This window comes from Aspergillus pseudoviridinutans (assembly GCF_018340605.1).
Source record: "Aspergillus pseudoviridinutans IFM 55266 DNA, scaffold_4, whole genome shotgun sequence".
Lineage (NCBI taxonomy): Eukaryota > Fungi > Ascomycota > Eurotiomycetes > Eurotiales > Aspergillaceae > Aspergillus > Aspergillus pseudoviridinutans.
The window spans coordinates 4,199,621-4,222,261 of NW_025091284.1; the positions used below are offsets into that span (position 1 = coordinate 4,199,621).

The 22,641-nt window shown below is 49.7% G+C and overlaps 6 protein-coding genes across 6 annotated transcripts; 2 read left to right on the top strand and 4 right to left on the bottom strand.

Annotated features, from left to right (window-relative positions):
* Nucleotides 1-4,091: 4,091 nt before the first annotated feature.
* Asppvi_006894 (GMC family oxidoreductase) lies at nt 4,092-6,075 on the top strand (the record flags this gene model as incomplete). The annotated part of the gene is made up of 2 exons (XM_043302789.1): nt 4,092-6,008; nt 6,061-6,075. The coding sequence occupies 2 exons, from the start codon at nt 4,092-4,094 to the stop codon at nt 6,073-6,075; spliced, it is 1,932 nt and encodes a 643-aa protein (XP_043158724.1).
* Nucleotides 6,076-6,692: 617 nt separating this feature from the next.
* On the top strand, nt 6,693-7,829 carry Asppvi_006895 (alpha/beta fold hydrolase; the record flags this gene model as incomplete). The annotated part of the gene is made up of 2 exons (XM_043302790.1): nt 6,693-7,104; nt 7,201-7,829. 2 exons carry the CDS (start codon nt 6,693-6,695, stop codon nt 7,827-7,829), a joined length of 1,041 nt encoding a protein of 346 aa, XP_043158725.1.
* A 327-nt stretch (nt 7,830-8,156) lies between these two features.
* Asppvi_006896 (uncharacterized protein) lies at nt 8,157-9,368 on the bottom strand (the record flags this gene model as incomplete). The annotated part of the gene is made up of 1 exon (XM_043302791.1): nt 8,157-9,368. The coding sequence occupies one exon, from the start codon at nt 9,366-9,368 to the stop codon at nt 8,157-8,159; it is 1,212 nt and encodes a 403-aa protein (XP_043158726.1).
* Nucleotides 9,369-10,290: 922 nt separating this feature from the next.
* Nucleotides 10,291-12,615, bottom strand: Asppvi_006897 (putative vacuolar segregation protein (Pep7); the record flags this gene model as incomplete). Its single annotated transcript, XM_043302792.1, has 6 exons — nt 10,291-10,924; nt 10,981-11,200; nt 11,261-11,632; nt 11,687-12,177; nt 12,230-12,252; nt 12,340-12,615. 6 exons carry the CDS (start codon nt 12,613-12,615, stop codon nt 10,291-10,293), a joined length of 2,016 nt encoding a protein of 671 aa, XP_043158727.1.
* Nucleotides 12,616-13,203: 588 nt separating this feature from the next.
* Asppvi_006898 (uncharacterized protein) lies at nt 13,204-13,695 on the bottom strand (the record flags this gene model as incomplete). The annotated part of the gene is made up of 1 exon (XM_043302793.1): nt 13,204-13,695. The coding sequence occupies one exon, from the start codon at nt 13,693-13,695 to the stop codon at nt 13,204-13,206; it is 492 nt and encodes a 163-aa protein (XP_043158728.1).
* Nucleotides 13,696-14,702: 1,007 nt separating this feature from the next.
* Nucleotides 14,703-20,758, bottom strand: Asppvi_006899 (ion-transporting P-type ATPase SPF1; the record flags this gene model as incomplete). The annotated part of the gene is made up of 9 exons (XM_043302794.1): nt 14,703-15,162; nt 15,215-15,351; nt 15,402-18,714; nt 18,774-18,829; nt 19,412-19,800; nt 19,858-19,922; nt 19,984-20,375; nt 20,451-20,555; nt 20,606-20,758. The coding sequence occupies 9 exons, from the start codon at nt 20,756-20,758 to the stop codon at nt 14,703-14,705; spliced, it is 5,070 nt and encodes a 1,689-aa protein (XP_043158729.1).
* Between the last annotated feature and the right edge of the window lie 1,883 nt (nt 20,759-22,641).

Here is a 22,641-nt window from a genome sequence, read left to right on the forward strand (position 1 = left end):
TCCCGAAAACGGGCGTCATGTTGAAAGGAGAACTCGTAATCTGTCAGTTGGAAAGAAGATTGAGTGCCGCCCAGTTGCCAGATAATGGACCCATCCTGGCCGGAAATCTTGTATATGCAGCTGGTATGTCTTGCAGAGACAAGGTAGTCGCCTTCATGATTCTTATCAACTGAATTAATGTGAAAATAGTCCCAAGCGCTACCATTAGTCAAGCCATCACCAACCACTCCATCTAAGTCCAGAGAAGCAAGGCTAGCCGAAAGGGGAACGTAGTCAAGCGAGTTCCACTCAAACAGGACCTCTCCTGTCTTTATATCAATCTCTTGGAAGACGCCGCCTATAACCCAACCAATTTGAGGATCTATGCCATATGCGTCGAGGTCATAGGGCAATGTTTCATATATTGTTATGAGTGCTGTCTTTCCATCAATGACTCTCATTTCATGCAAATCGCTTGGAAGCATGCCGTCCCCACTGTCCACTGTGGCTTTTGGTTGGTAAGTGTCGTCCAAGATCGTATGGTGACCCCTTGCATATCCCTCGGTTTGAACTCCTTGATAATAGCAGAGGTGGTCTGATCCATCATAGGGGCACACGTGGAAGTTATGGAAAATATCAGTGACAGAGCTATTTGCCCCGCTCCATACAAGGTTCTAGACAAGTCAGCGCTGTTGAGACATTGCAGCAGGGTAATGCACAAACACCAAAAGTGTCATAGATATAGGGCCCTGGCATATTTACACCATATGGGGCGAGAAATATATAGCCTGGGCTAAGAAGACGCTCGTTTTCTATGCTGATATTGAGAACTGGGGCGCGGATATCCGGCCGCTTGTCCAGTCGAATTATAGTTAGCATACTCTCCGGACGACTCCTAATGGGAGCTTTCACTGACAGACTGGAAGGTCGTCCAATTTGCGCAATTTATCACCCCAACAAATGTGAAGATCCAAACAATCCCCAGCAGATCTTTCCTAAGAGATACTAGGTTGCTGTTCTGGTTCGAAGCCATGGCGACTTGGTTACATGAAATCACTGCCCTCGGCCATAAGTGTCCGGCGAGTGCCGAAATGACTTGATAGTGTAAACAGCTGTAGGCCTATAAATGATTTGAAGAGACAGCCCAGAGCATTAATAGGAACGGTTTATGGTTGAGCGGCAATAAATCTTTCGATTCTACTATTACGTCATGACGTAGATCCTTAAACATGAATCTATATCAGCTGGACCACGTAGCGTGGAACAGAGATATGGTTTAGAATGAGTCCGGATTGTTTCTGCATTTTCTAAACTTTATTTCACGTTCCTAGGTTGTAAGGACACGTGGGAAGTCCTCACGAAATTGGGTGGCCATTATTTCTACAGTACAAGTCTGAAAAATGCTCTGTAAGCTACATAACAATGACCACTTACTTTGGCCCCTCAAAACAGGCGGCTTCGTGTCTGCATGAGGGACGCAGTCTGAAATGAGGTCATATTCAGTGACAGCCAGTTGAAAATAAGCCTAAAGCAGCCAAACTTAGGATGGGTTTTAGGGAATCGACGGGCCATCGTACTATTGGCGGGGAGTTCCAGATTTGTTCGGTTCGGAGCCCGATTGACTTTCCCAGATTCCATAAGTACACTGTCCTCTTCCCCGTCATGGGACACCCTGCGGATGCACTAGACGCCCTAATAGGTCTAGGGACTAAGATTAGGTTTGTGGTTATCAGCGACACTTTCGAGAATATTTTGGTGCGGTGAAAGCCAACGTTGGTTACATTAGTGGGCGCATATGACCTCATCACTATAAATCCTTGATTTCCTTTCAACTTATTTTTCCTATACTATGGCTGGTCCATACTGTAGGCAGTCTCTCACCGTTAATGGCATCCCGCAAAGCAAATAGAAGCAAAGGATATGTATTACATAGCAGTATACTACTTCTCTATGCTATTTAGCTAAGCTTTTGGTGTAGCGTTCCCGCTCGTTCATAACTGTAAATATACTATACTGGCGCTCTTCAGTCTATATGCAAATGAGCTGGAGACAAAGAATTGGCTATTCTTGCTACATTGGAAATTTTCAACTTGTATACTGTGATGTTTCCGTATAATCCTCACTAGTTCACGCTGACATCTGGCTTATGCCAGAACTAATTTATTGACATACTTTTATTCGTCCTTCCTCCTCCTTCCCCCCTGGGGTACTGCACCTACTAGACTTCAATATTAATATCTTGACCCGCTTCCTCCTTATATTATTATAGAAGTAACATGGAATATATTTACAAATCAGGAAACATATGATCAATTAGCTGAGTGCCACTAACGTCTTTCAAGGCAACGCAAATCAGTAAGGTAAGTGCCAAACTCCCAAGTGATTTGTGCTGTATTTGAGTCCTATGTAGCCTCACAACCACATCTAAAAAGTAACAAAGATAACTTCTGAGGACCTTCGCAGATGCCAGGAAATTATACAAGAGCCAATCCATGCAATAGTGAAGTGCACCTTCAGACTTACATCCTACAGATAATCCCCAACATCAGAAACACAACCAATCGCCTCTGCCTATTGCATTGTCAATATGTAATGAGACATCGTTTCAGTGGAAAGAACATACTGCACCCACTGGCCTATCGGCTCCCTTCACCCAGAACATATTTCCAGTCATGTACAAGCCACTGCGACGTTTGTAGAAAATCCACTTGAAGCGAATCGAAATCACTCACTTGTATTTGCAAATGGAGTCGACATGCGGATTATTCCCCTAACTTCCAATCCTATCGCCTGAGTCGCAAACATATCTATAGCACGGGGTCTGTGAGTTCTTCCTGCATCTATTCTGGCGTCTTTTAAGTACTCAATGTACCTTGTCTCAGATGATAGTAAAGCTCTACTACGACGAGCTTCGTCACTCTACTGTGGCCCGCCAAGCATGTCTAGCATGTCCAGGCTGCAGAGTCCAGGGCATAACACGACTCTTGAAGCCCATTCTAGGCTTCTGATCACGCCTTCTCCATTGTTGTTGAGGCCGTCAAGGCGGATAGAGGGCAAGCGGAAATGTCGCCAGAGAAGAATTAGGCTTGGCAAAAAATCGGGCCTTGGTGCTGAGAAGTAAGTAAATAAATGCTTTGCTCTCTGGTTAGCCTATGGACGCAAAAATAAAATAGTTGTCAGTTCAAATAAGCTCAACCTTATTGTAGATCGACTATTGCCAAGCCTCTAGTGTCGGCAGATCAGCAGCCGGCGGGCTATCATTGCCTCATGGCCATGACTGCATTGTACGTATTCAGCATTAGCATTCTGGGTTGTGGGGACTATCAATATTCTAAGCAACTGCAAACTCATGTATATAATACCACTTCGCTCTAAACCCAGTTAGATTAATTAGGAGGGCCAGGAGGATTTGGAATCCTGCGGTATTAGCTAAGTTGCTCACACCATAAAATATATCTAGTTCGAGCGCCCGTAAGATAGCGCCATAAATTTATTTAAATCACTCTTGACTGGGAAATCTTGAACTAGCAGAATGAAGCATGCCTATCTGTAGCAATGTCGCATAATGTTCATCCTTGGAGGACTTGCTCTTTTTACTTACCGCTCATGCGTCATATGACTTTATGACTACCTACTATCCTGACGTCTCTGCTGCGTTGCAGTTCTATGCTCGAGCATAGCCACCTTCGGGCATGTTAATTGGACCCAGGGACGTTTTGAACTTGTCCTTTACCAAATGGATACCTCTGTAGCTTAGGAAGAACCAAGTAGTTTATTCTAATCTTTTAAATTTCCGCGTTTTCCTTGGCTGTTATACCTTCATAGAACCACAAGATAAATCTAGCATCTCATAGCCTGTCTAGATGAATTGGGATTCTTGACTACGTACTCTAGAGCCGATAAATTAACCTGGTATAGACGCACTGCATGAAATGGAGAAGTCGCTCCCATGCACGAAGGTCTCTGACGCCTTCCTGACGGTCAGTTGTTCAACATTAAGCAATCATGACCAACTCTCAACATTACTCAATATATGCATCGTAGTTATATCTTCTCCTAGGAACCCCACTAAGAGAATGGTCGTCGACATATCCTTCTGAGTACTTTTCACCATGAAGTACGTTCCCCTACTTTGGTTGGCCCTCGCGGCCGGAACACTCTCTGAGCCATTTCAAGTCCCTTTTCAGGCTCCTCCAAGCAGCACAGCCCACAGCACAATTGCGCCAGAGGCCACAGGTGTCATCAGCAATCCTGAAAAAGTAGCAGGTCAGACATACGACTATATAATCGCCGGGGGAGGTCTCACAGGTCTCACGATCGCTGCCAAGCTTCTTGAGCACCGGGACAAGTTCAAAGTTCTGGTGATTGAGAGCGGATACTATGGGTCTGAATACGGTCCCATCATCGACGATTTGAACGCATATGGTGAGATCTTTGGCAGCAGCGTTGACCATGCCTATGAGACCAGCCCCCAGATCCACAAGCGGGTTGAGATCATTCGGTCCGGCAATGGCCTCGGAGGGTCCACTCTTATCAACGGCGGAACTTGGACACGTCCACACAGAGATCAGATCGATTCCTGGGAACATGTTTTTGGAAATACTGGCTGGAATTGGGACAACCTGAAAAAATACATGGACGAGATTGAGAAGCCTCGAGATCCAACAAAGGACAAGGATGTGACCGAGGGCCATCACCACCCTTACGAGCCGGGCTGCCATAACTCCAACCATGACAAGGGCAAGGTAGAGGTTGGCGCGCGAGATCGAAAGACCAATTGGTCGCCGCTTATCTTTGCGCTAATGCAAACAGTCAACGACACCACTGGCGCCCCATACCAGCAGGATCTCTGCTGCGGTATTCCCCACGGCGTGTCCATGTTCCTCAACACCCTGACCAAGGGACAGGTTCGCACGGATGCTGCGCGGTCGTGGCTGGAGCCTGTGCTCAACGACAAATCGGCAAAAGCCCGCCTTACCGTCCTGACCGGCCAGCTTGTGGGCAGAGTCAATCTCGAGCCAACTGAGAAGGATGGCCCAAAGTACACAGCGACGGGAGTTGAATTCGGCACCCACCGCAAGAAAGGCTGGAGGTTCAACGTCAGGGCGAAGCGCGAGGTTCTCCTCGCTGCTGGATCGACTATCTCCCCTCTGATCCTGCAATATTCAGGGATCGGTCCGGCTGATGTGCTAGGGAACCCTAAAGTAAACATCGAACAAAAGATCGATCTTCCTGTTGGCCTCAATATGCAGGATCAGACCACAACCTCTGTCGTCGCACGGACCACCCCGGAGGGCAATGGGCAGGGTCAAGTCGCGTACTTTGCAACCTTCGCGGAGGTGTTCGGGGAAGATGCGGAGTATTACAAGTCGCTCGTGAACCACAACGCCACACTGCGCGAATGGGCCGCCGAGACCGTTGCCGGAGGCGGTTTCCACAACCAGTCCGCTCTGTTTCTTCAATATGTCAACTACCAGAATTGGCTGCTGGGCAAGAACAACGTCTCCTATGCGGAACTGTTTCTTGACACAGACAACCATATCCACATTGACCTGTGGAACCTGCTGCCCTTCACGCGGGGATACGTCAAAATCCTCAACAGCGACCCCTACCTGCGTAGCTTCGAGTATAACCCCCGCTATTTCCAGAACAAGCTCGACCTCTACGGGCAGGCTGCGGCGTCGAAGCTCGCGCGTAAGCTGACCCGCTCCGGGAAAATGGGAAAGTTCTTCGGCGAAGAGACGGTGCCGGGGGAGTTGCTGCCCGACGACGCGAGCCTGGAAGAATGGGCCCGCTATGCGAAGCAGAACTTCCGTGGCAACTATCATGGTGTTGGGACGTGCAGCATGATGAAGAAGGAATTGGGGGGTGTCGTGGACGAAAATGCCAAGGTTTATGGAGTTAAGAATCTGCGCGTGGTTGATGGCTCTATTCCCCCTACCCAGGTGTCTTCGCATGTGATGAATGTGTTCTATGGTATGGCTGTGAAGATTTCTAAAGCGATCCTGGATGAGCATGATGAGAGGAAAGTAAGTGCATGTAAACTGTGGTTACGTGAAGCTTGCTGATAGCAGGTTACAGAGGGAAGACTCCTAGTCAACCGCTGGCCCAGGCTGACTTGAAATAAAAATCTGGGGGACAGAGAATAATACAGCGATGGTAGTCAAATTCCCGTCAACATACTCCCAGTTCAGCCTGGCTGGCAAAAGAAAGTCCTTTAAGCTGGCATCCTCAGGTATAAGTTTATTCATAGGAAAACACCTACTGGCCATGAAAATCATATTATTATAACTATCATCCTATAGAGATCAGGTGCTATGCTTCTTTATGAGTTTATATACTCTATAGTAGCGTACTTGAATCTCCAGTGACGCCTTCAACCGTGGTTTTAACTCTCATGTCTAAAGTTGAATGGTGTTGCTATTGCTCATATCATTCCTCAAAGGTAGTGTGTATCCCTCCGAATTACCTAGTTAAATGAAGAGGAAACGAAGCAAGGCAATAGCTTACAGATGATTGAACCCATTAACAAAGCCAACTGCCCTGATCCTTAGGGTTGCAGGAAATTGACACCTCAGATATCAGGCATCAATATCATCGAACCCTAGCCCCAAAGGGTAAGGCTGTACAATCAGGCAGCTGACAATTATCGTCAGCAATTCATCCCTGAGACTATGAACAAATATAATATCAACAAATGTATCCAACTCATCATGTCTGATCCTCTCACCCTCATCTCCAGCAGGTGCTTCCATCGCCGCGTCATTCTCGACACAGCATATGGCCCCCTCCCCGTCACATTCGCCGACATAGGCTGCACCACAGGCCCCCCGCTGCTCTTCCTGCCGGGGATGTTCGGCTCGCGCTATCTCAGCATCCCTATGCATGTAATCGCAGAGCGTGCTGGCGTGCGCCTGCTGGTGGTCGATCGGCCTGGAATGGGCGCGTCGACCGATGTACCACTCGCTCAGCGCATCGCCGTCTGGGTCGATATGCTGCCACGCCTGCTGGCCCATCTGGGTATTCCGCGCGTCAGCCTTGTTTCGCACAGTGCCGGAACCATTTACCTGCTCAATACCTGGGCGAATTGTCGCGAGATTATGAGCCCGGTCATTACGTTCTTAGGTATTTCAACCCTACCATTCTCACTTTTTTTGAAGACCAGCGACAAGAAACAAAATACAGAGAAAAGAGAATGAATAGCTCAGTATGCTGTTATAGCTCCGTGGGTTGATACCGCCCACTCGCGCGTTACAGCGATGCAAATGGCCCAGTACGTGCCCACCAAGGCATTCGCAATGTGGCACCTCATCCCACGCTTCTTCGTGACGCAGGCTACCCCCGCGCTGGCGGCAAGCGGCGCTGTGGTCCGACGAGTGTCATCATGGAGCAATAGCAGCGAAGCAGCGAAGGACCGCTCATTCCTCGATGCCAATTGGCAGCGTGTCGAACGTGACTATGGCGTGCCGTACGCTGAACAGGCGGAGCTCGCTCGCCTCGCCCTCCGGTTTATGTATGAAGAGAACACCGTCGGGGCCAACAGCGAGGCCTTGCAGTGTCTTCGGAAGGGCGATGGTGGCTCATGGGGAGAGTGCTCGGATTATGCTCACTGTGTGCAGACGCTGGCGGCCCGTGAACGGTCCGCGGGTCGCCGGGTCAGTGTCCGGACGTTCTTTGCTGCCAAGGATGCCTTGGTGGGCAGCCGGGGACAAAAGTACTTTGAGGAGTGCTGGCGGGCACCGGGGTTGGAGGCTATTGACTATGTCTCCACGACGGTCGATGGAACGGATCACGATACTCTGGTGCAGTCGGTGGAGGTATGGGAGGAGATATTCTCTTCCGTACAGTAGATGTTCAATGAACTTATGATGCGTTGGCCAGATTTTGGCTGCTTATGACTCTACATATACAACTCAATAAGATGGTACGAAACTGTCAATCCTTGTTGATAGTATCGTACCGATATGAAGAGACGATATCGCCAAGGCCAATACAGTGGGCTAAAGTGCAGGAGAGTACTCTATTTAGATGGACTCATCTACTTAATGTTTGTGTCTAAATGCACACTACTCAGTTTTATGAAGTGATAATAGATTGAGAGGGGTTTCTTGAGTATAATACATGCGAGTGGAGTTCTTATTTTACAAGTACATAGGCCCATCATAGGCTAGAACAGATCAAAGTTGCATCCAGCGCTCATCAACCTGTTTGAGGAGTGCGCAATGATCAGACCATTTATCCTGGAATGGTTCCAGAATAATCCCACGCTGCTCAACAGCGTGATACAGCTGTTTGCACGCATCCTGCGCATCTCGAAGTATATCCTCCGGTGCCGCGACGAGCTCCCTTCTAGAGGTGCCTTCCTTTGCAGCCTCATAGTGTAAATCTAATACGAAACTCAGTCGTTTCAAGTTTGGTAGAAAGTCCGAAGACGCAAAGGCCTTCACCCAGTTGGCCCACTCGCTGGACCTGCCAAGCGACGCGGGACCTCGAAAGCGCAGTGTTGAGAGATTCGGGGGAAACAGAGTGTACAGTGTTGGGAGGAGGTTTTCATCCTTGAAGATATCGCCCACGGAAAGAACAAAGGTCCTCAACTTTGGAAGCTCTGGAAGAAAACACGCAAACCACTCTTCAGTCGTAAAGTGGAAATCTAAGCCACTGGTGGAGCGGATGTTGAGTGTAGACAGGTTCTCTACGACATGTGGAAGAGCAACGGTCATCCGGTTGAAGGTATCGATAGCGTCGTTTTCGAATATTTCCAGCTTCTCCATCTTCGATGATACTTCCGTCGGAAGAAGCGGTAAGTCAGTGTTGGTGATCAGTGGCGGCGTCGCGCGCGTCCCGGCATACCGCTCATTCATTGATTCTGCGACGAGTTCCGGAAGGAATACTAGCTCAATCTTCTTCTGTTCGGGCGTTCCTTCGCGGACAGTCATGTACTTGGCCTCTTTTTCTCCGCGGGAAATCGCCTCCTTGTTCGCACGATACAGCTCAGCGCTGGTCGGCCCTTCAAACCGTAGTCCAGACGTCAGTAGCAGAACGAGATGCTTGACTCTTCCCTCGAGAACGAACGGACTGCGAAACACTTCTGCACAGGCGTCGCTGACAAGAAGCCGTTCCAGCGGCCAGTGTGTGGGTAGTTCCGCATCAGTCAACTCCTCGTTGAAACCCGTGCGCATCTCAAGATCTTTGATATTGCTGAAGTGATTGCCAAGCATTTCCCATTCAACATCAGACGGCGTATCTTCCGTAATTTCGAGAAACTGGATGTCCCGTGGGATCTTTTTCAGTTGTGCAAGAAGGAGGTCTCTGTGGTCAGCGTTTTCGGTTTCGTGCGGGCCTTTGACCTTAACCGTGAACCGACGGCTGTCAGAGTGATTTGATTTCATACTGAATTTTTTTCGCTGGGATATATTCCGATGTTGTGGATTATTAGTTGCTATCGAGATTCCGGGGACTCGCAACCGGCTAGGTGCGAGCCAGGGGACTCTTGTGGGTGATGACAGGAGGCCAGAGCAGACTATGCGCCTGGACCAGAGCTATTCCTAGGTCAGGAATTTTTTCTTGCCATATTATAAAAAAGGCAAGAGGGTATATGTACCATAGTGTTAAGAGGACAGCCGTTGTCGGTTTGTTTACCCTTCGTGAATTAAGGTTATGAACTGCCTCCACTTAGCGTACCTTGGGTAGTTGCGAGATCCACAGCTTTTAAGTCATGACTCTTGGCGATTGATTTTCATCAACTCTCATACCGGGCTTAGAGGATTATGGAATTGTTCCCCCACGCGAGCAATCCCCAGTAGATGAGAACAAAAGACCGAGCTCGAACACACGGCGCGATTCTAGGAAGCACACTGGGACCAGCGGTCCAAATAAGGTGCGGCGCCGCCTTGACCCAGATCGCTCACGTGAGATGTGCGTCCTGTAGCCGGGAATTGTGACAGATAAACTGGATGTGGGACTCGGACTTTGACCAAGACATGATGACATGAGCTGGAATGGTCAGAACAACACGCAATTAACTTTCAATCGCCGCTCCTGTTTGCTCTACGGTATAATATGAACCCGAAGTATATCAAGAATACCAAGAACATAGCCACTCCCTTATCAACGAGCACGATGAATTTGAAGCAATCACACAATAGATACAAGCTCAATAGCACATGCTATACCCAGAACGCCTCATGCTATGCAATATCGAAACGCCATGCTGAATCCAATAACCAATAAGCCACCGGACAGAGTATAGCAAGCAAAACAATTCAATCCAGAAAATATAGCGGAACTGCAGCAAGAAGCACCAGCCTCGGACTATGCACGAAGTTGGCTGCCGGTATATACGCCCTCAAAGTCAAGTGCAGCCAGCATGCCATTGACCCGGTCTATCTCCCGACTCAATTCCTCGACATTCATTGCAAGGCTGCTGACCTCATCAAATTTCCGACGTCTATTCGCATCCGCAATCATTTCCGATACGAAGAATTTCTGTTCTTCTAGGACGATAAGGCGTTCACGCAGTGCTTTCTCCTCTGCTTCCAAAGCGGAGACGGCACTACTCGTGTCGCTGGCTAGACTGGTATTGCTCCCACTAGCAGCAATACCGTTATACTTGATAGACGCGAGTGCCGACTCTCTTGGTCGCTGATTACCTCCTGCATGATTAGGCGGAGTCCCAATTGAGTTGGCGGGGCTTATAGGTCGCCCGTTCGGTGTTGCGTGCTTGAGAATCTTGGGCAAAGCTTTCAGCGGAAGCATGTGAAGGTGCAGGAAGTTAGTCGCTTGCTGATAGATGGCCTTTTGAAGCCGCTGTTGTGTTGGTGAGTCGGTTGGCATATCACGAATACGCCTGGCTGCAACATCATATTGGGCGAAGGAATCAGTAAGTCGTTTCCGAACTTTCGAAGCTTCAGCAATATGGGCCGCAGAAGGTGGTCGCCTTGGGTCTCTGATAAGAAAGTATGATGTTAGATATAGCAGCGATGGTTTAGATTTGCAACATACTGCAGAGTTGTGAGGAGCCTCTGAAATTTGGGCAAGAGCAGCCGAATGCCCCTCTCAAACTGGGCCAGATTCTCGTATGCTCTGACGTCCGGAGGTCTTCGCATGATATCTGCTTGAAAGTCTCGTCGGTCAAATAGGGTCGATTTACACTCCTTGCAAAGCCTTATGTCAACATTGACAGCACCTGCAGTCGGCGTCTTTTCTCCAGTAGCCTTGGCCACTTTATGCAATTAGCGAAAGATGACAACAATCCAAATGGGACCCAAATGGGACAACATACAAGGCGTTATACTAAGAGGAACTTCACTGGAACATCCAGTCGCAGGGTCACCGCACACGACCCGCCCGCAGGTTCGGCAATGGTGTCTGCGAAAGGTATAACTGGTGAACTCCTGCTGGCAGAAAGGACACCGAAGTACGCCAGAGTCGTCCTGCCAGCTAACAATAGTCTGCTCGAGCGCTTTCCGTTGATCGTTTTGCCATGAGATTGGCCAACGCTTTCCCCCTGATTGTATCTGATCCGGAGGTAGACTCGCTAATAGCTGGGTGAGTCGTGTCAATCGCTTTTCCAGCCGAGAAATTTCCAGTGTGGCTTTGTCAACGGTCTGCTTCCTCACAGCCTTGAATTCGGCCATCCGGTCTCGAACCAGGCCTGATCCGAATTAGTATTGCCATGTCGCAATCACACAGGCTACAGACAACGTACCATTATGGTCATTGTACCCTTCCCTTGACTTATAACAAGTCTCACAAACCCTATACCACAAACCCCTCACAGGCTCATGCTGCGCCGATCTGGACAGTTTCATCTGGTACATGGTATGTTCCTCGCAGAAGAGCTTCCCACACTTGCGACAGTTGACGCAGCCATTGGTGGCATTCAGACGTTTCCCGCAGGACGGCTCCAGGCAGGTGTCATATAACCCCCTAACTTGCCAGTGATCCTTTGTGATTACGTCTTCGGGGTCCAGTGCTCTCGGTGGCTCGTTGTAACCCGGCTGGGGCCCCGCGGGCCGACTTGGACCAACGGATGGGTGATGGTTCTCGTTCGACTCGAAGACGTCCAGCCCTTTTAGTTTCTGATTCAATACAGCTAGAGGCTGAAAGCGCTTCGCCTTTTCCATCTGCACCTTGAACCAATCCTTGACTTCATCCTGCCGATCGTCTTCGAGGTTTTGATGTACGTCATCGAGGTGTCTAGAATTACTGTTAGGCACGCGTCGCGAATACAGCGCATCGAAACAAATACCTATTCAATTGCAAGAGAGTTACCTGTATCTCGTTAGTTCATCACAAGATGACACGTCTCCCAAATCACGGAGCCGGGGCAGGGGCTGAGGTGAGGGGTGTAGGCCATACCATCTCCTCACTGCAGATCGGACAAGCAAGCTGAGCTCCGGCGGCCGCCGGGGCCGCGGATATGGACGTCGCGCCATTTTCTAAAGAAATTCGGGAAGTGAGATCTTGCGTTTCGGATGAGAACTGGGAGGCGGAGGCCTGGGAATTGAGGGAGAGGCTGCTGGCGGACGGCGATAAGATGCTTGGCTTCTGTTGCGGAGACAGCGTCGATGGTGCTGCAGCGAGAGAGTTCGGAGTGCCCAGGACACGACCTCCACCCAGCGTCCTCCGGGACATGATTAGATGCGGGTTATGGGAGCATGAGAGATAGACCCGCGACAAGTGGTAAGACTGGGCGGGTATGTTGGCGAGCTTTGGGCGACAAGGCGATGATGAGCGTATCCTGCCTAGCTCAGGCAATTAGGCTGCGGAGCTCATTTGAGGGGGAAGTTACTAGCCTGAGGCAGGAAACTAATGCCTAAGGCGTTAAGGCAGCATTATCGCCGCCATCATATCATCACTACTCCTCTTGTTATTGCTTCAAGATTACACCCGCTCGTAATTTCAGAAGCAGACTGCTTTACTTTCTAATGTTTCAGGACTTGAATACGAGTTTGGGGTTCATAACGATCGTAATATTTTCTATATCGCTAAAAAACAAGACAAAAAACAAACAACAAAAGCAGATTTTTTTGTGTTTTTTCATCACTTTTTCAACTTTTTTTCTGTTTTGAAACCCCAAAGTTTTCTTTAGTTTTCAACTCCTCCACAGCAAATGCATATATACCAAGATGCAATCTCCCCTATGTACTGCCAACGTGTGCCAACACCCATCTCCATTCCTCCCAATCGCTATCCTCCTTGTCCCCACTGTCCTCCGAATCTCTATCGCTCATAGTCCCGGTGGTAGCTGGTCCCGGTATTAGGGTTGTCATATTCCCTATGGACATGGGTGGAGCCGTCATCGCGGCGGTCGACATCGCGGTGTCGATATGTACCGCTAGGATTCACTCTCTCACGGTGATGCCTCGTTGAGCCATCGGTGCGATAGTCCATGTGCTGGTCGTACGCTCCAGAGCTGGGATCGTAGGCGGTCGTGCCGTAGCCGTTGTCGTAGGTGGTGCCGTATGTGCCAGCGGTGGTGCCGTAGCCCCTGGTGCCGTAGCCAGTGGTCCCAGCTGTGGTGCCATAGCCTGTCGTGCCGGTCGTGCCATAGCCAGTGTCCGTGGTGCCGTAGCCGGTCGTGCCGGTTGTGCCGCCATAGCCAGTGTTGTCATAGGTGGTTCCCGTGGTACCGTAACCCGTTGTAGCGCCCGTCGTGTCATAGGTGTTGGTGTTACCGTAGGTGGTTCCGGTGGTATCGGTGTAGTCGGTCATGTTGGTTGCGTTGTGTTGTTGTCACAACTTGCTAAAGGCAATAGTTTACTGTTTTTTTAGCGGATATCGCAAGAGACTCAGCCTGATCGATACGCAGAATCTGATCTGATCCGGAAAAGACCAAACTCTCTCTGGAGCCTACCTCGGGCCTGCCTTATATTATCCCTCGTGGCGGTGGATAGCACAGCAATGATCCCTTTCTGACATCACGGGCGGCGTCAACACCTCAGCGGCAATGAGGCGCGACTGGCCGGAATCGAGCCCAAGGAACGCGTTCGACTCCGATATTCGTTGAAAATGCCTTCATTCCATTTCGGCACGCCTCCTTCCGTGGAAACGGATTTCTTTCCAGACCACCAGGCTGGTTCTGGACTCTGATGATGTATCTCGGAGCGGGCGAGAGGCTCGCAGGAGTCTACCTTGGCAAGAGCCACCACCAGAGATGTGATGAAATTCCCTATTTGGGCAGATTTGCGAGTCACGTTTTCTGGAAAGGATTAGAACGAGGTGGTACATGCAGATGTCAAAGGTGGCACATCGGGGTAAACACGAGCCGCACTGTTGTGCCACATTTGCATCATGCTCGAATATCATGTCGTTCTATGATATTCTGACAGTCAACGAGTTTCTATCTTACTGCCGAGTTGTGCTGACGAGGATTGCGATTCTTGCCATGTGGATGGCCACGGAGAACTCTATGTACCAAACCTTGAAGAAGATATCTGCAGTTTGGTCAGCCAATGTTTTAGTGAAGTTGGATGTAGCTCACATTCTATTCCCTGCGTGGATCAAACATCCCCTTCGGTACGTCCAATCCAACGGAAGAATCTGCAGAATAAACATGATTGTATTCATCTATCCACAAGCATCAAAATATAGGGTGCATTTATACACAAGCGAACGACGCGCTTTGCGTATGTCCGACGACGAAGAGATAGTCTAGACGTCTACCTACTCACACATCATTCTAACGCAAAAGAATCAATAGAAAAATCAATACTCTAGCTTTAGACCTTCCTCTGTCGGTCCTTCTCTGCCAGACTCTCCAACTCCTCCTGCTTCTTGCGCTCCATCTCGCGCTGCAGTTGATCGGGCCGGCGAACAGCGATGTCCTTGGGCCGGAAGTCACTGAACAGGTTCTTCAGCACGTTTTCAATGATCCAGCAACCGGCGTAGTCAAAGATCATCAAAACAGTCAGTGTGACCTTGAACTCGGTGCTGAATGGAACAAGGCGCATCTTCTCATTCAATTCCGGAATGAACTCGGTGGCACAGGAGAAGGCAACGCCAGACGCGGCAACCAAGCCCCAGTACATCGCCTTGTTCTCGCGGATGGACTCTCTGAAGGGTCGGCCTTGGTAGTTGATGGAGAAAGTGGAGATCTGCTGGATGAGCTGGAGGAGGTAGATGGCGCTGTTGAGAAGCGATGGCTCGAATTCACCCTCCAGATCGATATCGGATTTTCTCCTGGTCAACTGTCAGCAATATGAACTGGCCATTACTAGCACATGGAACTTACGGTTCAATGGAATAGACATAGTTCGACAGGTAGATCAGAGTAGCGATATGGATGGCAAACTGGCCGAGGACGGAGCCGATGATGTACATGTTGAAAATGTTCGGCTGGGGCCGCTCTTTGGACAAGCCTTCCACTGACTGAAACGAGTTAGCACATAGTAATATATGATCGCACGATGTAAACTTACCTTGGCTCGGGAAATCGAAAGGAAGCAAACACTCATGAGCATGCCGCTGATGGTGACCTGGCCATCACCAAACTTGATACCATCAAGGTAGATAACGCTCAGACTGTAGGCGCTGATCAGGCAGTTCAGGGCAAGGATCTTGTACATTTGAATAGTCGCCACCAGGGTACAACGACCTTGACGCAGGATGTTGGGGATCGCGATAACATTAGCCAGCTTGCTGGTGAAGGGTGCAGCAACCGAAGCGTCTCCCAGTTTGATGGTAGGGGGCTCGCTATCATCCAATTCCTGCTCCAACATGGAAGACGTGAGTTTGTCAGCGAAGCCGGCAGCTGCAATGGAAGCTTGCTGCTGTCGCTGTTGCTGAGGAGTCAGATTGGCATTGGATTGCTGCAGAGCTTGCGCGCCAGGCGAGGTGATGGTGGGGATATGCTCTTCCTTGTTTCCTGCCGTAGCCAGTGTGGCCAGTGTGGCGGCGCCCTTGCGTTGAGCCTCCCTTTCCATAGCCTTCTGATAGTGCGGGTTGCGCGGTCCCGGAGGGTAAAGATGCGCAATCTGGACAGGAACAGGCGGGGCTGGCTGATTGAAACGTTGCATCATGCCTACCTGCTTCTCATAGATTTCCTTCATCTTCGTCGTGCGGTAGTGTTCCGCGATCTTCGCAAGGTCCTCGGGAGATCCGTTCAGCAGCGCAACACCGACGTGGGCCTGCTTCAAAGCTCCGACATCATTGGTTCCGTCACCGCACATCAGCGTGGTGTAACCAGCATCCTTGAGGCCAAGAAGAATATCCTCCTTCTGCTTGGGGGACACGCGAGCGTAAACCCAGGTGTGACGCAAAAGAGTTGAGAAAGCCTTCTGACCCTTGAATTTAGCCAAAGCGTAACCGGTGATACAGATGTCCTTTGTTTCGATGATCTCAGGGTCCAAGTCCTGGGTTGGATCCACGTCGCGGTTGAACTTGTCATCGATGGATCTCCACACTAGCCTTGTACCGGACATGTCGTTCTCAGGAGCATCGAGGATAAGGACGTCACGGTCCACAATCTCAACTTGGCGAGCGACGTGAACGGCCGTCAAGGGGTTGTCGCCGGTGATCATGACCACACGATGGCTGCTCTCATTCAGCATACGCACCGCCTTGATAGCGTCTTCCTTCAATGGACATTGAAGGACGAGGAAGCCGGCAAAAACCAGGTCAGCTTCGATTTCTTCACGAACATAACCGTTAACGCGTCCCTGAGACAACTCGGATTCGGTAGAGAGATACTTGTATGCGAGGGCAAGAACTCGAGCACCATTCCGAGTAAAGTACTTGAACGTCTCTTCATAGTGCGGGGGCGTGTTGACCAACATAGTTCTGATAGTTTCAGGAGCACCCTTGACACCCACGAAGGTTGCCTTGGTCCTCTTAGACGTCTTACGATCGGTCGTCACGACTGTAGCAATTGTGCTTTGACGCTTGAGGGCAGAAGAGAACTGGAACCGTCTTTTAATCTGCACAGATTCAAGTGCACGAGGGCCTGCGGGCTGAGTAGCCTTGCTCATGAGAGTGTCATTCCGGCCCAGAGTCCAGCCGAGCCACTGCAACGTCGCCTTCTCCATCGGGTCACCAACAACATCGCCTTCATCCAATTTCACCAGAGCGTGAGCGCTTGCAAGCACAAGGGTTGTGTCGAACGGGATATTAGCAGACTTGGCAAGTTCCGTGTGAGCCCCGTCCTTTCCAACATTGGCACCCTCATGGCCCAAGGTGAGACCAGCAATACCGTCGACAACCAGGTCCTCGCCAGTCAATGTGCCAGTCTTGTCAAAACAAGCGATATCGACACGTCCTGCGAAGGGAATACGGAAAGGCTCAGTGCAGAAAATTGCAAACTTGCTCAGTGCAGCCAAACTCGTGTTCACCGCAAGACTGAGTTCCATAGGCAGTTCGGGAGGAACGACGCTAGTGACGATAAGGACGCAATCAAGGAGCAACTTCGATCTCTTGCGATCCTTCAATACACCCTCCTGCCACACATACCATGCCGCAGCGATGGCGAATATGAGGAGGAAAAGAATGAACAGCAGGGCTTCGACGTTGTTGGCGGAGACGCGCTCGGTGGAATAAATCATGGTACGAACAAGGCTTCCCTGGCTGGTCTCGAACCCAGTCTTCACGACCACACCAACAGCGCCATTGTCTGGAGGAAGGGGTACCCCGGATGAAAGTTTCCGCGCATTCTCGGAATCATCCCCATTCGAGTTGTGATGGGTGATTTGCAATACCTTGGTACCTCCGTGAACGAAGGCGTTCTTGTCCAAACCATCCGGCTCAATCAAATCGTCTCCAGGTCTAAGCTGGATCGACTCCTTCAGAAGCGGCGTACTCTCACCCGACAGCATGGCCTCGTTGACAATAGCACTACCTTCGATCAAGAGAATGTCACAGGCAACGCCGCTATCTTCCTTGGTGCGGTTAACAGACATCAGATCTCCAGGCAGAAGCTTGTCACTGGTTAATTCTTGCCACTTCCTCTGCCGGTACACCCAGACATCGTAAGGCTTGATGTTCATGCCGCGGAACTCGTTGAGGGTTCTCTGACGTTGCCACACGACGGTGCTCTCGAACACCACCAGCATGAAAAGGGTGAACAAAGAATAGTACCAGTATTCGTCCAGCATCCACAAGCCAACGCAGAAGACCTGGAAAACAAAGAAGGGTGCCACTGCATGCTCCTTGAATAGCTCAACGAACGTCGGAACAGGGATATCGAATGTGTTGTCTCCGTAGTGATGCTGGATGCGATCGATCTCTTCCTTGGAGGTCAAGCCCTGGGTTTGCTGAAAGAGCTTGATGGGGGGTTTTGGCTCCGCGTCGAGGACGTACGACAAGGGCGCAAAACATTGACGCTCCGGGTAGTAGAGAAAGCGGCGCTTCTGGAAGAGGAACGAGAATGTCTTTTTTCCACCCATTGTGTCGCAATGCAGAGGACAAATCTCCGCGGAGCCAGCGTTGGCTACGGGGATCACTTTAATAAGCTGCGCAGAGTCGAGAGATCGGGCCTTGGTCGCGGTGAACAGGGTTTGAATGTTGATATTCCATTTTGTCATCAACCAAAGGAGAGACTGCGCTGTGATGATCGATCCAGACCAGACGAATGTCCATTCTTGTCCTTGAATGTACGTATCATAGCGCTCAGGGGAGAGGTAGACGGCGAAGAAGACGGGCCAGATAATCAGGAAAGGCCACACATAGGTGTGAAGTTGAGTAGGGAGAGGATTATGCAGCGACGCATACTTGATTTGGGGATCGTCCACGAGTTTAGCCCTAAGCACTGGTCAGTAAAATGGTCATTGCACGCGACAGATTGATGATGTGGGACTAACATGGTGACACTCGAATGACCACGACGGTCAAACGACGCAGAATTATGATTAAGTCCCTCGTTCAGTAAATCATAGGATTAGGGCTCAGGAGAGATAACCTGACAGTCCCTCAAAACTTCCGAAGATGTCCAGGAACGAGAGATAGGAAACTATCGCGAAGAAGCCACCTTTGGATTCCCTTTTGAGGTTGCGCCGCTTGAGCCTGAAATAAGTTGGTCTGTTTCTTGCCACCGATTGGCCGACGCCACGTGCCGGGGAATCGGACAAACATATTTCCGGATGCTTGAATGAATAAATTTGACGACCAATCACCATGCATATGCCTTCTCTTCCATGGCTTCAGGATGAATTGTGCTTGAAACCAAGCAGAAGGGTATGTACTTTACATATGTGCAAACTAGCTGGCGCGCACAGCACAACATACGCCCCGTGCCACACTATAACTTGCTCCTAATAGCCTACTGCCCGCTAACTGGTGGCGTAGTAGAGATTTTCCATAACAGTCAATGCTAACAGTTGCAAAACGCATTTGTTTATCTTATTACAAGCTAGCGCGACTGATGTCGCCGCCGGAACACAAAGGAAGTCCATAGATTGATTGTTTATAGCAAGATCGAAGATCTGCCTATGCATCATACTTCATCCGAACTCACAAGGAAAGATTTGTGTACATTCACACCATGCAAGGGCTCGTGCTTGGGATTCAAGTCCTCCTGGCTGCTACTCTTGCTTCCCCGGGGGGAAGTCTGAACAGTCGTGACGACGGCCCGTGAGTCATGGGGATATACGTCAGGTCGCCAGTACTGCGTCGCATCTCGCTCATTCTTCGATCGGTGTGCCCCAGTGCCGTTCCCGTTCATGCTCGAGAGGGGCACGCTGCCGAATGTATTCTTCTTCGTAGTTCCGCTCCTTCCGTAACTGCTGCCACGGAACCAACGGAAGAGTGGACGGAGAGTCACGAGACTACCGGCCATTATACCCAGCGATGCCTCGACGTTAGACCAGATACTGATGTCCGTTGTTGCGTCTGTGTGAAGTCGGTTGATGTTAGCGCGCGATAGACTCATTGGGCGGGGAAACTTACAAAGGAACTCGCGGTCTTTGTAGTAGTGAAGGTAGGGGATACGGACGATGACAGCAGAGCTGGCTCTGAGCAGGAGTTAGAAAACAATCTCGAGGAAACGAGAAGCAACATGGAGATGAAACGTACATGCATCCCATACTCAGAATACCAGCCAATGCAATCTTTGTCTTCCGCGTCATTTGAAGCTTCCAGACCAGCGAGATGGGCAGAAGACCCAGAACAAAGTCGCACAGTGTGGCAGTTACGCTGTAAAGATAGGCGATGTTGATGATAGTGTCCGTACTCAAGCAGGTTCCTTCCGCTCCAGGTGATAATCGGTTCCAGAAATACGACACAGGTTTGCATTGCAGAGTCAGGACGAACCAGAACACAAGACCAACAACGATGGTCACTCCAATGACAGTCCACAGAAGGATTGCATGCATCTTTGTCACGGTGAGACGGAGGAGTGCCGTGGCGATCGAGATTTTGGCGACCACAACCGTAACTACATAGCTTGTCTGACCAAGCCACCACCACTATGAGAAGACGAGTGTAAGCATGATAAATCCAGTGGCGTACAGGACAGAGTCAAGGTGGTTTGAAAGACATACAAATAGTGCTGTCGAGAAATGCACTTCCTCCACATTCTTCAATTTCCGGCCCATTCCATATAGGGAGCCTGTTATACCGCATAAGGCGAACAAAACGTTCAAGGCCTGTGAGGGAATGAGTCTGAAGTTCTCACAGAGCATGGAGACATGCATACCATCGCGGCCACCATGATAGTGTCATCCCACCCAAAAGCCTTGACCAACCTCAACCGGACAAAGCATCGTAAGCAGACAGCGATGAAAGACAGACCCAAAAAGACAATAGTGACGATAAAGATCGACGCGCTGCGATCTGGAAAATGCAGCATGATGACAGGCAGTTGACAAGTCGCCTATGGATAACTCCTCATGACTGTAAACCTGATCGCATGATCTCAATGACGGGGTGACGATATGAGCAGGAGGGTCCAACCTGGAAGTAGGAGTCAATCTCGAAGTCCCAGAAGCTCTCAATGATTAAATGTGGATCATGGTCGTTCTTAAGGGAAAAAAGACCCAGGTTACTAGTTACCAACACCCCCGTTACAGCAAACAACCTACTCCACAATAATAGCCGCATAGCACAGGGCAAAGTCAATTCCGACACTCAAATATTTGGCTGTCAGCGTGGCGATTAGCGTTTGCCATCAAGTTTGGTTCCGACTCGCGAAATACCGAATCGAGCCAACAGTGGTTGACTAGGTTTGAGAGCAGTGGAGATTCATTTTGAGGACCAGTGACATTGAGTGCTCTAGTAGTCATGTAGCTGCTAATAATGGTAACCTATACAATAGTGCACACCAAAAGGGGCAAAGCATATTTGGGATTGGACGAACAGCAGAGCAAGACACAGGTACCCCAAGGACATAAACTTCGTTTCCTTATTTTTCAGTTTCACATGACAAAATCCTCCTGGCCCGGGGTAACTATCGATCTCGTCAGGGCCAAAGCCAATTAGGTTGCTACGCACTACCTACGTTTAGAGGGCTGCCAAGGATTGTAAGCGAGATCGAGCCTGGAACGAACTTGCCAGGAACAGCATAGACATGCCCTCTGCTCTCTCTGCAGGCTGAAGCTGGGGTTCGTTGATGTGGATCTTGTCCCGTAAGTAGTCCCGCTAGAGCGTCAACACATGCAGGGGTGGCAGTTTCGAAAGCAGTTACGAATTTGCGATGGTTGAAGGAAATTAGCGGCGCATTATCTATCCTCTACTGGTAAGGTCGCAAGCCGAAACTGGTATCTACATAATGGAATTATGGAGTACGGCGGGTGAGCGGCAGAGGTAATATAGCCATTGACTATAGCCACCATATTTGTCAAGTCTGAACATACTACCGAGGCCAGAAGAGGAAAGTGGGCATTCGTCGTCGCGGATCTCGATTGTGGAGATTCTCGTTCGTCAAGTCTTAAGAGACGGGACACAGTCCAGCACCAGCGGACCAGGATGGAAGTCCGCGGGGACGGAGACCGCCGAGAAGTGCTGAAACTCAAACATGAGCATGGTTGTTGATTTGATGATTACTGACAGGTTGGAGTTGACAGATGACAGAATGTCGATCTGGCCCAGACAGAAGGTTCTGAAGACAGTTGAAGTTGAACCATTTCACACTGTCATCCCCTGGCTGGACCCCGCTTCTATAGCAATATCGACGAAAGTTCACTTACCCATGGAAGTCGAGATTCTAGCAAACCTACACAAAAATGGCACGCATTGCTGACGAGGATCTTTGCCATCACGGGCAAAAGAAGGACATTTTTTTTAGTTTGGTTGCGAGTTGCCACAGCCCACATCTCATGCGCCTAGGTCGCGCTAACGACGGCTACTAGTGGTGCATAACAATACTTATTAATAATATTCTGCTCTCTCCTCCGTGCGTAAGCGTCGAAGCATGAAATCTTTTTAACAAGGCATGCTACCATGGCGTTGGGTTGGGCCTACATTAGCCCACTTGAGGATTAATTATACATCAATCTAATATAATTGTGTGGCGCATCATGTCTGCAGAAGCAGAAAGGCTTGTTGTGTACACGAAGTAGAGTTCGGCTAGGAGATTCAGAATCGGGAACAGAGTCCCAGCCAATCGATATTCCTGCACTGTCAGTCTCACTTGGCGTTCGACAATTGCAACATTTTGATCGTCCTCATGCAGCCGAAGTTAACTCGTAATGGCTACGATCTCCGAAACTTGCTCTGTTCTGTATTGCACAGAGA